This window comes from Mustela nivalis, assembly GCF_964662115.1.
Source record: "Mustela nivalis genome assembly, chromosome: 9".
In the NCBI taxonomy this organism is placed as follows: Eukaryota; Metazoa; Chordata; class Mammalia; order Carnivora; family Mustelidae; genus Mustela; species Mustela nivalis.
The window spans coordinates 73,403,356-73,420,317 of NC_139028.1; the positions used below are offsets into that span (position 1 = coordinate 73,403,356).

A 16,962-nucleotide genomic window follows, 5' to 3' on the forward strand; every position below is an offset into this window, starting at 1 on the left:
CCTGGATTAAGAATAGACTTGTTTTCTTTAACATTTTGTAACATGTACTGAATAATCTCATTTCTGTAAGGTCCCTTTACAGGAAAGCTCTCGGAGATGAAAAGATGTTAATATTTAACTTTGGAGGATCCTGTCAGTATTTCAAAATCAGGTTTTTACCTTATTTCCTTTTAAGAAAGATAGAAAATAGTATTAGCAGATGTTGGCTCTGTAGTTTGAATATAGTAATTGAGAATTCCATAATACCTTTAAAGTTTCTTGAAATCCACAGGGTGGGGGGAATTTCACTGAAGTACGTTCCAAGTTTGCGTTAGTGGAGTTGGTGTTCTCTGAGGAAAAACTTGGAAGCATTTGTGGTGCATTGTCTTTCAGATCACTTGGATTTTCTGATGTAACACAACAGCCCTTTGACTCTAATACAGGCTTACTTCCTGGGAATATAGGGGTTAATAAATGAAGTTTCTGCCCTTGAGGACCCACTCTCTGTGGAGAAGAGGCTGATTGTTAACAAAATGGGCTTTGGCTTTGGTTTGGTTTTGTGTTCCTTTAAGAGTGGGAAATGGTAAAATTCTCACACCTGCTCCTCTGTCTGTGCCTTCTGCCCTGCTTTTTGTGTTTGTGGTTGCTGCTTCTAATTGCAGGCAGACTGCAAATGCCAAGGGTAAAGAAAAATTTAAAGCTTCCTGCTTTTCAGTGCCTGATAAAGTGAGAACGCGGTGTTGCACTTGAACAATTTCAGCAAAGGGGTGGTGAACTTTTCAAACTCGATTTGTGGTGATGGAAATGGTAATTTATGTGAGGGAAGTTAATGTGTGCCCGCCCACCTCAGATTCAGAGAATCCCGTGAGGACCCATCAGCCAAGAGGCAGAGCGCAGACTGTGTGGGGCCAGTGACACAAACCACATGCAATAAATTGCGACCCTGTTCCTCACAGGTCACGCCAAGGTTTTGAAGAGCTTCTACCGTGGGAGAGATGGGTTTGCGTCAGTCAGGCACACCAGGTGAGAACCAAGTACCTACCTATCAGGCAGGTGCTGAAGGTGAGGGGTATGTTCTGGTCAAAGAAAGAAAACCTTGTGCTTTCAGGGCCATGCTAGCTGGTCTGTGCAGAAGCTTGCTAGCTGGAAGTCCACTTGCCAAACTAAGGAAGTGTAACGAAGGGCTAATAATCACGATGAGATAAAAGTAGGGAAGGAGCCCTACACTAGAATATTCGACTGTCTCTTTCAGAATGCATGGAAATTACTTAGAGATTCTGAGAAGATGAGGGCAGTGGGAGGGAGGCTGCGAACCTATGCCACAGCTAGAAAATCGTTGCCAGGCTGCACTGTTAGGAAGGGTGTTGTGTCCTGTCTAGGCCAGGGTAGAGGGAGAGAGTGAAAACTTAGAGCGTGGTCTAAGCTAAATAAGTGCACAGAATCAGGAGCATTTTTAAATTTTTAAATCTGGAAGTGACCTGTGAATGCATGGAATACAATAAAATCGTTCATTCTGGTTCATTCGCTTTCCAGTTGGGAAAATTCTCCCTCTGAATTCTGTCCCTTTGTTTAGCATCAAGACCCCAACCAACTCCTTCGCACTTGTGACTTACAAATTATAGTCTAAAGTATATGGAATAGGGGATTATCCCTTTTTTAAGATTTTTATTTTATTTATTTGACATCACAAGTGGGTAAAGAGGCAGGCAGAGAAAGAAGAAGGGAAGCAGGCTCCCTGCTGAGGGCTCCCTCCCTTCGGGGCTCAATCCCAGGACCCTGGGATCATGACCTAGCTGAAGGCAGAAGCTTTAACCCAGGCGCCCAAGAGGGGATAATCTTAAGTAGCAATTTTTTTTTTATTTGTTAAATAAAAACTATTGCATCTAAATTCTTTTTAATTTTTGAAAAACAAGTCAATATTTTGGTCACTAGTCAGAAGCCTTATAAAGCAATTCAAGTCTTTTAAAAGCAAAACTGCAGGACGTATAGTTTTCTGAGGGGCTAGAAAATATTTTCGTCAGGTTTGCAAAGAAGTTCGGGCCCAGATAAAGCTTGTGGCCAGTTAAGACCAGGCGTACACTTGAGTATCCTCGGTGTTGTTCCAGTGGGGAAGGAGGGTGCTATAGGACCACTTGGTTACATACAGTATTTTCAGAACTTGGCTTTTAGAAACAAGAGTGTGAGAACGTGTGATCATTCAGAAAAGAATGCAGCCATCAGAGTGGCCACGCCAGGAGGGCAAAAAAAGCATCGGGGAGGAATGCTCTGACCCCCATGCCAGCACCAACTCTTTCTCGCCTTACCAGCTACTCTGCACTGGAGAAGCAGGTCTTCTGACTGGTTAGAGCTGGAGAACTCACCAAACCAAGAATTATTAGTGGACCCTATAGCCTTGCCTCAGATGTGGGGACCATGCTCCCTCTCTTTGCTACCAGTCTGCCTCTTTCCCCAGTACAGAGGGCATACTTAGTGTTCAGCTTCTTTTATAATGCTTGAGTAACCCGTTTAAGGAGTACCAACTTGTTGAGATACGGCTATGCAGGAGTTCTGTTTCTCGAGTGACTGCCAGCTGTGTGTGGCTGATTCAATTTCCCACCGGAAGTGGGCTGGAGCAGGATGTACCTGCCCACGAATTCCGTGAGGGAGGGACCAAGTTTTCTCTCATGTACCACCGTCTCCTGGCACCTAATAGGTAGGGCCTGACATACAGTAGGAACTCTAAAATTTTTGTGGAATGAAACCATTTTAAGCCTCTCCTCCAAACACCTGTTCAAATTTACCTTACCTTCCAGCCTCTGAATTCCTCTGTTTCCTCTCTATACCAACCTTTCTTCTTGGCCTGCCTCCCTCCCTCTTGCCCCTGGCTCTGAGTGCCCTTTCCTATTCCTTCTGACTACCTCATAAACTCCTGTGAGCTGTGAGAGCTGATCCCCATGCCAGTTCTCCCAAACCACGTGCTCCTCTGAGGCTCCCCTAACACTATTCTGATACCGGGCTCACTGGTTTGTGCCTGCGGAGTTCACTGTGCCTCTCTCAGGAGGCTGTGATGATGCATTCAGGGTAGGGGCCCCATCTGGCTCTCCGTGGCGCCCCCAGAGCCTATCAGTACCTGGTTCTGGGTAAAGACTTGCTGAGTAATAAGGATACAGAACGGTCATGATGTACTTTGATGTTGACTAGAGAACAGCTCTGATTTGATCTTAAAATTACCAGTATATCCTGAGCAGACTATACTAGATACTGTTTTTGTTGGACTTTTGGCTCTATCACCTCATTTTTTTAAATTTAGTTTTTATTTATTTGACAGACGGTGAGAGGGGAACACAAACAGGGGGAGTGGGAGAGGGAGAAGCAGGCTTCCCACTGAGCAGGGAGCCCCATGCAGGGGTCCTGGGATCATGACCTGAGCCAAAGGCAATCACTTATTGACTGAGCCACCCAGCTGCCCTATCACCTCATATTTTTGAGCTTCCATTTTTTTCATGTTAAATGAAGAAAATAGTCCTAGATTCAACAAAGATTAAATGAGGAAATATAGGTAGACTGCCTACTCTGGCGCCTGCCACCCAGCTGACCTTAATATATAGTAGTTTTATTATTACAGCCCCTGAAGATCTGTGTTACGGTTCAGAACCACATTTGAATAAAGAGTCAGGGGCGCCTGGGTGGCTCAGTGGATTAAGCCGCTGCCTTCGGCTCAGGTCATGATCTCAGGGTCCTGGAATCGAGTCCCGCATCGGGCTCTCTGCTCAGCAGGGAGCTTGCTTCCCTCTCTCTCTCTGGCTGCCTCTCTGTCTACTTGTGATTTCTCTCTGTCAAATAAATAAATCTTTAAAAAAAAAAAAAAAAGAGGGGCGCCTGGGTGGCTCAGTCGTTAAGCATCTGCCTTCAGCTCAGGTCAGGATCCCAGGGGCTTGGCAGCAAGCCCTGCATCAGGCTCCCTGCTCAGTGGGGAGTCTGCTTCTCCCTCTGCCCCTCCCCCTACTCATGGTCTTTCTCAAATCTTTTTTTTTTTTAATGAGTCCTATACATTCCATTCTCTCTTTCAGAAGACACTGAAGTATTCACACTCTTAATACTAATCCCTGACAAAAATGGTTAGCATTTCTAAAATATTTTGGTGCTATAACAGGTGTGCTTCACTTGTCTGGAAAATTCACTTATGTGGCAGAGTTTTTTGGTGGGTTTTTTTTTTTTAAACGATGCGGTTCATTTCCATTTTATTTTTTCTGGATAAAAGTGTTATTTATTCAAAGTCAAAAGGAAAAAAGACATCCAAGAAACTACAAAGGAGTAGTTTAAGTGATTTATGCTTGATTTTTTAAATGCAACATAGGTGTTTATACATAATTTAAAACCCAAAGAAAGCATGCTTATACAATCATGTGCAATTTTAAAATTTAATAACTCTGGATGAATACATGATGGAAACAGTCCATGGCACCTGAAAATATCATTTACAGAAGAGCATACAGTCCAGTGCTCTCTCAGCTTGGATATTACAACCATATTTCACAGAGCCTTGCTTTGTTCGATTCTCTCCATGTGGTTGGTAATGGTCTTCAGTTGCTGGTAAGTGATTTTGCAAATTTCATTTATAATCCTGGCCCTACCATTACTTAAGTACTGTTTCTGGCAAGTTAACATATATATTCTGTACCAATCATGTACTTTCCAAGTCACTAACATAACTGCCATAGGGGGACAATGTCAACACCATTCATTTCTCCGCTGGAATTAATGACCACCCCTACACCAGGGAGAATGCTATGTCTAACAGTACAAGTTTAATCTTAACAGTGAACTAGGTTGACCTTAATTCCAGATATGCCTCAAAAGAAAAATTCCCATCCATCCTCCTTTCAGAGGGTACTTTAGGTGGCGTTGGGCTGGCAAGGAGAGACAGGGAAAGCATGCACATGGTCCCACACCTGGGAGCAATCATGCTCTGGTCTCCACTAGCTGTGTGACTCGGGCAAGCAACCTGATGTCCCTGAGACGCCAAGATGCTGACAGACGGGGAGACCGCCACCCTCCCTGCCAGACTGTGGTGAAGGGTCTGAAACTGCTACCCTGGCACAGAGGCAGGAGCCGAGGAACACTGCTGACAGGACAGGGACGCGCGTGACACAGAGTGAGCAGAAAACATCACCCGCAGCAGTGGAAGGCACAGCTTGCCTGTGCCCATGGGAAGAAGTACACGGAAAATTCCTTTGTTACATTTCAACCTGGTTTATGTTGGCAAAGCAGGACACTCTCCTCCACAGGTATGAGAGTCCACATTTCCCCAAACCCATCACGGGGACATCCACATCCTCTTCCGTCCCCTCCCCTCCTCCAATTCTCAAGGTGATGTAGAAAAAAGGAAATGTGCCAGGTGCCAGCCGGCAGAGGCCGAGTGGCCCATACTCTGGACCAGTGTAGCAGCCCCCCACCCTCCCGCACACCCCCGTGGTCCCCAGGCACCGAGACTGTGATGGACGGGCACAGTCCAGGGGGCTGGACAAACGCACAGCTCCTTGTTTTAAGCCAGAGGGAAAATGTACTGGGAAGAGGCCATGGAAAAAAGCCCAGTAAGCCCACACCTAGAGGACACAGCTGGGGAAATAAATTAGCTATTTCTATCGCATGTCTACCCGCGCGCGGAGCAGGCCTCCGTCTAAATCTCCTCTCCTTCCAGCAGCTCAGAGGCAGCCCCGGGCTCCCCGAGCGCCATCTCCATGGACAGGCTCCTCTCCAGGTTCTCCAGCTCCTGGCGCACCTCTTCAATGAAGCTGCCGTCCTGGTACTCGTCGGGGGTCTCCCTGGGCACCAGGCTGTCTCCCGCGTCGGCGTGGCTCCCTGGGAAGGCCGGCTGGCACACGTACACCAGGCTATGGCTGGGGCGACACGGGGGCTGGGCTCAGCTGTGGGGAGAGCTGACTCGGGGCTCTCGACGTTGGGGGGGGCCCACGCCAGAAAACGGGGCCCTGGCTCTGAGCTCGCCTTCGTACCTCCTCTAACGCCTCAACGGGGTCTTCCCTCCCTGTCCACATTTCACCTTACGAAAGTCTGCTGAGGGAGGGTCACTTTCTGAGGGGCGGCTCCCCCACCTCCCGAAGAGGCCTGTCCGGGAGACTCCCCGGGGCAGGCCCTGGGCACTGCGGGGCCCGAGGGCTTAGGGCCGCACATAGCCCCTCTCAGCCACTGGCCTGCCTGCCAGATCTGCTGCTCCATGGGGAGCCGCAGGCCTCGTGAGGCAGGGCCAGGGGAGTCCTCTTGTCTGCCCAGCCACCCCAGATTCTGGGGGCTGGTGGGGAGAGTAGCGCCGGCAGGGAGGCCACACGAGATGCTTCGTGGTCTCTCAGCAGCTAGGACACTATGAGCGGTTCCCCATTCCTCACTCACCTCTGCCAGCTCTTCTCAGTTTGTCCTTCACTGTGAAGGGCCTGGGCTCCCGCCTCAGCCCCCAGCTCTTCTGCCTCTATACCCCGTCCCTGGGTCACCTACTCATAAGGCTTCAACCGCCATGCAGACAGCTCCAGACCTGTACCCCCAGCCACAGCTTCTCATGAGCCCCAGACGGACAGACAGACAGGACAGCTGGGAGACTCTGCACCTGGATGACCCAAGGACACCGCCACTTAAATCTGTGGGAAACTAAAGCCACATCACCCCTCGGCTCCTGAGATCCTACCGGGTGGCCCCTGCTCTGCTCTTGACCTCCGACGGGGAGGGCAGGCAGGGCCTCACCTGTGGGGCTGGCAGAGAAGGCCGCTGGCACACGGGCATCGGTCCAAAGCTCCATCAGGCTCTAACTCCCAGGTGATGAGGTCCAGAAGCCGGCTGGCGGGGTCATGGCACAACTCACCCTCCACAGGCAGGGGTGTGCACACAGGAAACAGCAGACCTGGGACCAGGGAAGAGTCATCCCTGCGTGCTCAGCAGTGAGCAGGGAGGCACCACGGAAAGTTGCAGAGAAATGGGGGGCAGCCCTGACCTTCCACCTTCAACCACAAAGCGGAGATTAAAACTGAAGGGGTAGAATGGGAAGAAACAATGGCAGGACGGGCTCCGGAGGGCTGGGCCAGTAAGGGAGGACTGCACGGGGACGCAGACTTATGCTGGATTTTAAGGCCAAAGGTCTGGAGAAATTTAGAGTGTAAGAAAGGCCCTCGGGGCTGGGACCTGTGCCAATAAAGGCCTGGGCTGGGCGTGGTGGGAAAGGCTGGGAGCCCTGGAGAGAGAAGGCCGACAGACAGGCTGCAGCTGGCCGAGGCCTTGAAAGGCAGACTGAGGAGTCTAACTGATGAGACAGAACAGAGCGACCCCAGCTGCCAGAGGAGCCCCACTGAGCGCTGACTTTGGGGAACATGGCTGGGACAGCAGGGACCAGGTGGGCTGGGGCTGGCAGAGGCTGAGCTGGGGAGGCAGCTGCAGGAGAGGTTTTCAGAAACACGGCAGGAGGGGAGAGAGCCTGAGCAAGCTCCCCCAGGAGCGGCCAAGAGAATGGTATGGGAATAGAAGGGGCCCATCCTCAGGAAAGAGAATGGAGAGCTGGAGGGGTTGTTCAAATCCCACCCTTTGGGGGTGTTCCTCCTGCCCTGGGATCATGCATCCTGAAGGAAGTTTAAATTTTCTAGAAGTCAACAGGGGACAGAGAGAGAGAGAGAGACATGATGGTTCACTGCAGGTGGGGACCTGCCTCAGGCAGAGGTTCTAGAACCAGGACACATACTGAGTGGGCATCTGGGGGCCCGCCCAGGAGGTGGGACCCCAAAAAAGCTGTGTTTGGCATGGATGGGGCCCCAAGAAGCCTGGTATGGTGGAGCCTGGGACAGGGCTTGTCCCATACCCAGGGGAGAGCCCACCCACCTCTCTGGAAGGCACAGCACAGTCCGGGCTGGCAGTCCCTCTGGTTGTCACAGATGGTCCCGTTGCCCCCTTTGGTGGCTGTTTTGGTACAGTGACCCCAGACGCACAGCTGGTCTCCACAGCACTCACTGTCCCGAGTACAGAGCTGCAGAAAGGTGGGCAAACACTAGCAGGCCGGCTCCTGCACCAGAGAGACCCCGGCCTGCGCCCGCTCCGAGCTCCAGAAGCCTGAATATGCCACCAGGGGAGGCGGTGAAGCACACGCTCTCCTCACACTGGGGTGGCATGGGGGCAACTGAGGGCTTGGTTTGTGAGGCTCTTAGTGGAAGTCACGGAGGCAGAGATGGGAGATGGGCGTGGTCAGAACACTGGAAAAAAGCACCTGAGAGGGACCCTGTATACCTGGGTCTTCCTATGCAACTTGAGATTTTGCATAGGACGCAGTGTGTCCTGCAGATGCACCCCCCCCCCCGACTGGTGCCTTGTCTCCTTTCTATTCGCTCCCTAGGTCAGGATGGAAGGTGGCCCCTGGCTCACAGATGCAGGTAGCAGCCGGATTTGGGAGCTAACTCAAGGCCCAAGTGTGGAGGCCTTATGGGTGGGGCGGGCCCATGGGTGCCTCCACAGGGCATCTGCACAGCAGCCTGGGACCCCGCGGTGTCGCTAAGACAGGCGTGGGGGACAGACATGGCGCTCAGTGGTGGCGCAGTGGCGCTCAGACATGGCAGGCGTGGGGGACAACAGCAGCTGTCTAATCATAGGTGGCACCGGACAGGGGAGTGAGAAGTCCTGTTTTCCACACTTATACTATGTTCTTGTCTTCTTCATGAAAAAGGACAAGAGAGTTGATGAGCCCTTATGGCTTTGTCCAAAACATCTGTTGGGTGGAGGGAGTTTCCGCTTCCCTGGCTTCGTGCTTCCCTGTGAAGTGTCTATTAGGGCTGTACTCTGGCTTCTTCCCAGCCTGCCTTCTGCCTTCTCTGGGCTGAGTGGAAGATATGGAGGGTGGGAGTGGGACTGCAGTAGTGTCATGGGCTGTATCTCTGCGGATGGGTCTATCCCAGGGGAAGGGACAGGGGTGGGGCTCTGCCTTTCCTCCCTCCACCTCTCCCTCCATCCTCCATGAGGCATGCCATGAAGTTAGGGACCATGTGGCAGGGGAGAGTGTCAGTGGGTCTGCAGGTGGCTTCCTAGTCCCTCTAGGAGTTGGACCCATTGGGCACCATGGAGAGGCCCTTCCCAGCATGGACATGGTTAAGGGCCCCACCGAAGTGTTCTGGAAGCCCAACTGAGAACCATGGGGCTGCTGGCCTTCTCCCCCAAGTCCTCTTCTCTGGGATGCAGCCCAGCCCCCCAGAGTCCCTCTGCTGCAGCCGCAGAGGCCTCTGGGCACACTCACTGTCTGCGGGTCCCGGCAGGGCTGGCAGGTGTACTCGAAGCTGGCGAACTGGCAGTACCTGGTGGGCCCGCAGTCCTCGTCAATGATGCACTCCTGAGGAGGGGGGGAGCGGCGTCATCCATGGGCGGTGGAGCTGAGCCCACACTGTCCTGGAAGGGCAAAGCCCCTTCATCCCAGGCCCCACAGGCTCTGGGGGCTCCAGAGGGGCTCCAGAGAGTCTCCAGACTCCCCTCACTCCAGAGCCCAGCTGGCTCCCGCTGCTCAGCTTCCGCACCCTCCCGGCCAGGCGGGGCCCTGACCCACACAGCTTGCAGGGGCGTCTGCCCTCCGGGCTGCCGCTCCAGTTCACACAATGGCATCTGTTGTGCAGCGCCCCTCCGACCACCACCCACCCACACACACATCCAGGGCGGGGAGCACAGAGACGCGGGGCCAGTCTCCAAGCAGAGCAGATGGAGTTCATAAACGCTAATGAGTTCCAGCCCTGGGACGGCTACACAGGAGGAGCGGGAGCCCAGGCTGTTGACCAGGAAGGAAAGGGCCATAGAGGGCTCCCTGGGGCCCCCTCTCCTCCGAGTCTGGGTCCGGGTCTGGGTCTGCCAGGCAAAGGCAGCTGCTGGCTTCGGCAGAGGGGAGGGACGGAGGGAGGGGTGCAGCTGGCATAGGCGCTGTGGCCCAGGTGCCCATCAGGCTGGAGAAAAGGGGGAGAGATGGAGGCCCCGGGAAGGCCTAGTATAGGGAAGAGTCCCCATACCCCACATTAGCCATACCATGTTGGGGGTCTCCTTAGCCTCTCTGAGCCTTCATTTCTAGGTCAGCGACAGGAGAAAGTAATCTCTCCCTGCAGCCTGTTGGGCAGAGTCATGAGATAGATCCCTCCCGCCTCCCTGCCCCCCTGCCCTGGGGCTGCTCCATGGGTCCCTGGTGGTGGGTCTTGTCATGGCCTCAACACGGCAAGGTGAGGCAGCTCAGCGAGAGAGGCTCTTCCCCTCAAAAGGAGGGGTTAATGCTTGTCCTGTTCCCATACCAGCAACCTGAAAATGCTCAGCCAGGGGCAGAGGGAGGCACCTTCAGCCTGACTCCAGAGCCCCATCATGGCTTGAGAAGTCCACGGCGCAGTAAGTAAGCCGTAAGACCATCACGCCCTCTGGACACACTCAAGTCTGCCGGTTCAGCTGGGAGAATCCAGGTCCAGACACTTCTTCCAAAGCAGAAAAGCAAGAGCAAGGGGTGCGAGGAAGGAGGGAGGGCCAGCGGGCACCGAGGAGTTTCTCTGAATCTGGCCCCATCTTTAAGCACTCAGATGTAAACATGAATATGAAGAAGTGCTTGCCCTCAAGAATTTATAACTCAGCTGAAAACAACAACAACAACAAAAAGGCAGTCTAATAGAAAAAGAGACAAAAGACCTGAACAGACAACTTAGGATAATAGAAACCATTCTGCATCTTCACACAGAAAAAGATGTTTAACCTCACAAATAGTTGACAAAATGCGACTTAAAAGAGCAGGATACCCTGTTTTCATGTAGAGAGGACACCAGTAAAAAAGGTTAATACCATCTGGAGCGGGGCAGAGAAGTGCCCCAACCCCAGGATGTCCAAATCCTACTCCCGGACCCCGTGGACGCGTCAGGCTACAAGGTAGGAAGAAATTCAGGTCACAGGGGGAAATCGGAATGCTAGTCAGCTGCCCTGATGATAAGGAGAGAATCCTAGTTATCCAGGTGAGCTCAGGGTAACTGCAAGTGGCTCTGAAATTGGGAGGGGGTGCAGAAGAGGCAGTGTCGGAGAGACTCCTGGTTTCCATTTATTTATTTTTTTAAAAGACTTATTCATTTGAGACAGAGAATGCACACATGCACGCGTGCACAGGAGTGGGGGGAGGGGTAGAGGGAGGGGACGAGAGGATCTCAAGCAGACTCCTTGCTGAGCACAGAGTCTGCTGTGGGGCTCACCCTCACAACTCCAAGAGCATGACCTGAGCTGAAACCAAGAGTTGGAGGCTCAACTAGCTGAGCCACCCAGGCGCCCTCAGACTTCGTGGGTTGTGAAGGTGGGAGGGGCCACGGGCTAAGGAAGACTCTCTCCTGGAGCTGTTAGGAGGACAGCAGTCCTACTGATACTCTCGTTTCAGATTTCAGCCCAGCGAAGACGCGTGTTGGACTTCTGGTCTCCAGATCTGTAAGACGGCCAATTTGTGTTGTTTTAAAGCCACTAAATTCATGGTAGCTTGTTACAGCAGCACGAGGACACTAATATAATAATATCCGGTATTGGTAGGGAATTGAGGAAAGAGGCATTGCCACATTAAAACTGAACAAGATGCTTTTGTAGGCAATTCATCAGTATCTACCCAAAAATTTTAATTTGTATCTCCTTTAACCCTGTCATTTCCCGTCCAGGTGACACTTGTCCAGATGGGCAAATATCAAAGTACAGATATGTTTAAGGCTATATTGTTGCTTTACTATAATCCAGAAATTGTGCAAAGGCCCGACAAGAGGGAACAGATTCAATGTATATACATGTATATACATGGGCACTTCCCAGGGAAATGCCATGGGCCGACGTGAAAAAGAATGAAGTAGTTCTTTACAGTGTACTGTTTACAATACCTCAGTAAGTAAAACAAGCAAGTGGAGGACGAAGAGACTCCCACTTGTGTAAGGCAGGATGACTCTGTGTGATCTGTGTCTGTGCCCAGCACGGTGCCTGGTGTCTAGGGGGCACACGAGAGTTAAGTGTGGGATAGATGAAACCACTCATAAGTTACCATGGCAATCTGGCTAACAAAATGCTGATCGTTAGCAAGGATTTGGGAACCCAAGCAAAAAACCCCTCCACCTTCCATTAATTTGGCTTCTCATTTCCCAAGAATCCTATAAACAATGGCGTTTTCACTATATGCTTTCACTATGTGCTCCCTTTTCCAGATCTTAAAGTTAAAAAATAGGTGCTAAGACCCCTTAAGCACCAATCCCTGCAAGGCACTGCTGTTTACCATTCTCCATCATGAGGAGGCACATTCATCCTTTGGGATTTCTTCCTTCCCCTCATGACAAAGCATTCCCTGCAAAGCCCCAGTGAAGCCATTCAGTTTCTTCGAGGTATGAGAACATTTTTGGCACAGAACCTTGCCAAACACTTTTGAAAAGTTTCAGTAAGCTAAAACCCTCGGTCTCCTCTGCTGACATCTTTGTGGTTTTTTTTAAGGTTTTTTTGTTTGTTTGTTTTTTAATTTACTTGACGGAGAGAGAGATCACAAGCAGGCAGAGAGGCAGGCAGAGAGAGAGAGGGGGAGAAGCAGGCTCCCTGCCGAGGAGAGAGCCCAATGTGGGCCTTGATCCCAAGGACCCTGAGATCATGACCTGAAGCAAAGGCAGAGGCTTAACCCACTGAGCCACCCAGGCACCCCTGCTCACATGTTTTTGCTGACTACTGGAGCTCAGGGACGTCAGTCAGCTCCGCATGACTGTTCCCGGAGAAAGCCCAGGGCTTTTGTTCTAATCGTCGGCCAGCCTATTGGTTGTGGATGTTGTGGAGGCCAAGAAAAACAAGGCTGTACCCATCTTGAGTCTAGCCCTGACATAAGTATAGCCATCTTGACAAAGCAAAAGCTGGCACCTTGCACCCCCTCTCCACCAGCTCCCCTCCCTTCGGTAGTATGTGTGACATTCCTCAGGCACCCCTGACTGCCCTAAAAGAAAAACAAATAGTTAACTTGCAGAGATCATAATCCTGGCAAGACAAGAGTCTCCCTTGGTTTACAAATGTCCTAGAGATTTACAACAAAGAAGCTATCTTAACAACAGCACAATTTCCAGAGGCAAATAACTCAGTTCCCCAAGCCCTAATGTTACCCTCCCACCATAAAACTGAAGGAGGCTGAGGCAGAAGGAAATGCAAATAAAGTTAAATTTCTTCTAAACCTGAATCTCACTAACAAGGACACTTGATAGGAGAAATGTGAAACTTTATCTCTAGACCTCCAAGTTAGTGTCAGCGATCATTCCCAAGCATATGACCCACTGATATACAACTAAAGGGTCTCATGAGAAGATTTTTATTAGTAGTAATAAATAACCTTTCTCCCAACAATAGCTAGTCCCTCAAGGTCCTGGAGACCTTGTTTCCAAAATTCCTTAGAGACTAACATCATCCCCTTTGTCCTCGCCCACCCTTATTCTGCCTTTAAAAACTCTGACCGTAGTCTGGTTCGGGGTCCAGGTTCTTTCTCTGTGTCAGGTATACTTGGGCCCAAGCTTAAGCTTGCTGAATAAACCCTCGTGGGTTTACATCGGTGTTGGCTTGGTGGACTCTCGGACTCAAAAACTCGGGCAAAACAGATGTGTCCCCTCAGTAGCCCCTACAACTGTTCTTTAAGAACCATCATCACTAGGTTTGAATCCTGGCTTTGTTAATTAATAGCTATGTGACCTTGGGATATACTGATTCAGCCTCTTTGGAAAATGAGGGCGGTGGTGCCTGGGGTGAGGGGCTCCGCTGGTTAAGCGTCCAACTCTTGATTTTGGCTCAGGTCATGATCTCAGGGTCGGGCATGGAGCCCTGGATCGAGCCTAGCATTGGGGCCTGCTTAAGATTCTCTCTCCTCCTCCCCCTGCCCAACCCCTCCCATCCTGGCTCATGCTTTCTCTTAAAAAAAAAAAAAATGAGGGTGATAACAGGACGGACTTCAGAGTGCTGTTGTGTTGAGTTAGTGCCCTGTGGATAGGGACCATAGCAAGAGAAAACCTTATGTCCATGGAGCCTGCCAGAGACCAGCTTACCAGCAAAAGGGCTGTCTAAACCGGCTGACGTCTGCACGGGCAGCTCTGTCTCTGTCCCTGGCCACACGCAGGGATTTCACATCTAGTCCTGACTGATCTCTATCCAGAGAGGGTCAGATCGATGGGCAGTGGCCAACTGGAGTAAAGTCCCTGGAGCAGCGTGGCCTCTCCTTGTAGGACGAGCGGGCTTCCATATGACCGGGCTGTTAGTGCTGGGTCTTCTCACTCCTCACTCTCCACATTCCTTAATCGCAGGAGATTAGGTCCCACCTTTCCTGGCATTAGAGACCTGGGGGACAGATCAGGTCCTCCTACCGTAAACAGAACGGAGTAGGCGGGGCTGGGGGGGTACATGGGTTGGTGCCTCCCAAGCAGAGCCAGGCCCAGAGCTGAGAAAGCCAGGATTTTGCTCTGCTCAGTAGTTCTGGCTTTTCTTACCTGCTCCCATCTGGGCTGGTGTTTCACAGGGGCCTCGGAACCCAGCTGGGCCCAGGATGGCTGCTTCCCTCTCTAAAGGACCTCGGAGACCATGAGGCCTAGGAAGAGGGGCCCCCATACTGCACTGAGGGAAAACTAAAGACACGGCCCAGTGCAGACTGCAGGGGTCACTGGGGATGAGACGCCAGACTGTATGCCCGTCCTGGAGAGCCACACGGTGACCCATGGCGTCCTGACACAGCCTCGCCACGGATGCCCGTAGGCACACGTTCTCCCTAATCCCCTCCCCGGGGGCTTTCACCCCCACATCCCAGATGAGAAACTGAGGTATAAAGTGAAGGATCCGCCATCACCCAGCTTCGAGGTGGAGTTGGGGGTTCAACCCTAAAGGCCAGCTCTTCCCATCTCCTAAGAAGATCATCATTTTTCTCCTCCTTCGGCACTGCCTAGTCTCCTGTCCCTTGGTCACAGCTTAGCAGAGCCTGCCTGGGACAGGGTCGCAGACCCCACACAGTCCCCGTGGCAAGAGGCAAGAACACAGGGCCAAGGCCATGGCCCCTGGGCATCGTGGCCTCAGTGTCCCGCAGGACCAGGCTTCAGGCCTCCTCTCCAGTCCTGGCCGCTCCCTGATCCTGCTGCTCCTCCCTCCAGCCTGCTGGGGAAGTCTGACAAATAGCCTAGAGGCCAGCGTCAGGACGGAAGCCATTCAGAGGATCTGTTCTTTGTTGTCTGGAGGAGGAGGAAGCTATATTTAGAAAGCTCTGGCCCGAGGCCCTGCGGGGCTCCATTCAGAGCTGGGTGAGGTGGGGCTGGCGATCTGGCAGGATGGGGGGCCTGGAAACAGCCCCGGGGCTCTGACACCATCATGAAATAGTGGAAAATGGCAATGGTGCTGTTCTGCATCTTTGGTTTTCCAGTTCAGAGTTCATCAGAGGAGCCCAGAGCAGTGGGGAGAACGTAGCACATGAGCCCTGGCAGGCTTCCCTGGGCATCCGTGTGGGGCGAGCGGCACACTCGTGCTCGCACACTGGGCTCTGTCATGCTCCCACACTCCTTGGGAGCCCTGGGCTGTCTCATTCTCGTGAGGCCCCACGAAGGGGGCCACCTGGGTGGACCCTGCCTGGGCCAGGGCCATCCATGGTGTTCACTTGAGCCCAAGGCTCTGGATAGGACACATGAAATGGAGGCCCAGGGGGTCTCCACCAACTGAAACTCACTTGCCCTCCGAGCTCTGCACACTGCGGCTGGAGGGGAGAGGGCAGCAGCGGACATTCAGAGAGCACCTACTGTGTGTCTGCACTTGCTTGAGCTTTAGTGGGTCCCCTGATCTGCACCGCGCCCACTACATGTCCCCCTGCACGCACTTGGCGCACAGCTGCCATTCTCTAGAAGGATAAGGGAGGAACGAACAGAGCAACTCTTTCAGTCTCCACTTTACGGAGAAGGAGACTCGGATCCCAAGATCACTGAAGGAGTCTGAGACGCTGTAAACCCAAGTCCCTCAGACTGCTCCCTCACCCCACGCCAAGCCTCACTCTTCCCACCACACTCGCAGCCGCCACATGCCCAGTGTGGGTTGAATTTATGCCTCGCAATTTGTATGTTGAAGACCTAACCCCCAGTACCTCCGTGACCCTATGGGAAACAGGATTATTGTAGATGAATTACTAAGCTGAGGTTATTAGAGTAGGTGTGGTATCCTTTAAAAGGGAAATTTGGGCACAGGTACATGGGGAGGAAGGATGATGTGAAGACACAGCGAAGACAGCCATGTACAAGCCAGGGAGAAAGGCCTGCGTGTGTCCTTCCCTCAGGGCTCTCAGAAGCAACCACCCCTGCCAGCACCTGGATTCTGGACTCCGAGCCTCCAGAACCGTTCAGAGAAAACACAGGAGTCATCCAGCCTGAGTCTGTTGCCTCAAGAATGGAATACTGGCCCTGCCCCGCCCCCCGCAAGCCGTGGCTCTCCTCTGGGATCTCCCACCACATTCAGCCCCTGGTCCCGAGCTTCAGCATCTCCCTGAGACAGAGGAGGCCGGCGGGGAGGCCCTGGCTCCTTCTGATGGATGTTGAATCTCAGGGACCAGAACATGGTTTCCCGACAGAACCGCCCCATCAACCAGAAAGTTCTAGGCTCTGGTACCCCAGGCCCATTCTCTGGTTATGGAGGTTTGGGCGAACGGTCACTTCCTGCTCCTGAGCATGGGGTGGCTGTGCCCCTGAAGGATCCCAAGATGACAGATGGTACAATCTGTGAGATAAACAATGTCCCTCCCACACGTAGGGCTATTCTCTGTCCTCTGCACCTCCTGAGCTGAGATGTTCCCACAGAGAAGAGCAGACTGTGGGGAACAGTCGTCCTGATTTGTCCAGGACTGAGGGCTGCCCACTGGGAAGGCCCTGGGCACCCAGGAGAGCTATCCCCACGTGGGGTGCCTGCCACCCTCTCCGGCCCTGTCCGTGCACTCCCACACTGCTGGCTTTCTCTGGTTTCCTCCACCCC

The 16,962-nt window shown here is 52.4% G+C and overlaps 1 protein-coding gene across 3 annotated transcripts in view; it reads right to left on the reverse strand.

Annotated features, from left to right (window-relative positions):
* Positions 1–4,272: 4,272 nt before the first annotated feature.
* The window catches only part of DKK3 (dickkopf WNT signaling pathway inhibitor 3), a 45,728-nt gene continuing 33,038 nt past the window's right edge, over positions 4,273–16,962 (reverse strand). For all 3 annotated transcript variants that reach the window (XM_082683117.1, XM_082683118.1, XM_082683119.1), the window contains exons 5-8: positions 9,233–9,325; positions 7,834–7,978; positions 6,712–6,868; positions 4,273–5,858 (exon numbers count right to left, since the gene is read on the reverse strand). In XM_082683117.1, coding sequence (XP_082539243.1) covers positions 5,639–5,858; positions 6,712–6,868; positions 7,834–7,978; positions 9,233–9,325 — 615 coding nt within the window. In that variant the 3' untranslated portion in view covers positions 4,273–5,638. The remainder of the gene's footprint in view (positions 5,859–6,711; positions 6,869–7,833; positions 7,979–9,232; positions 9,326–16,962) is intronic.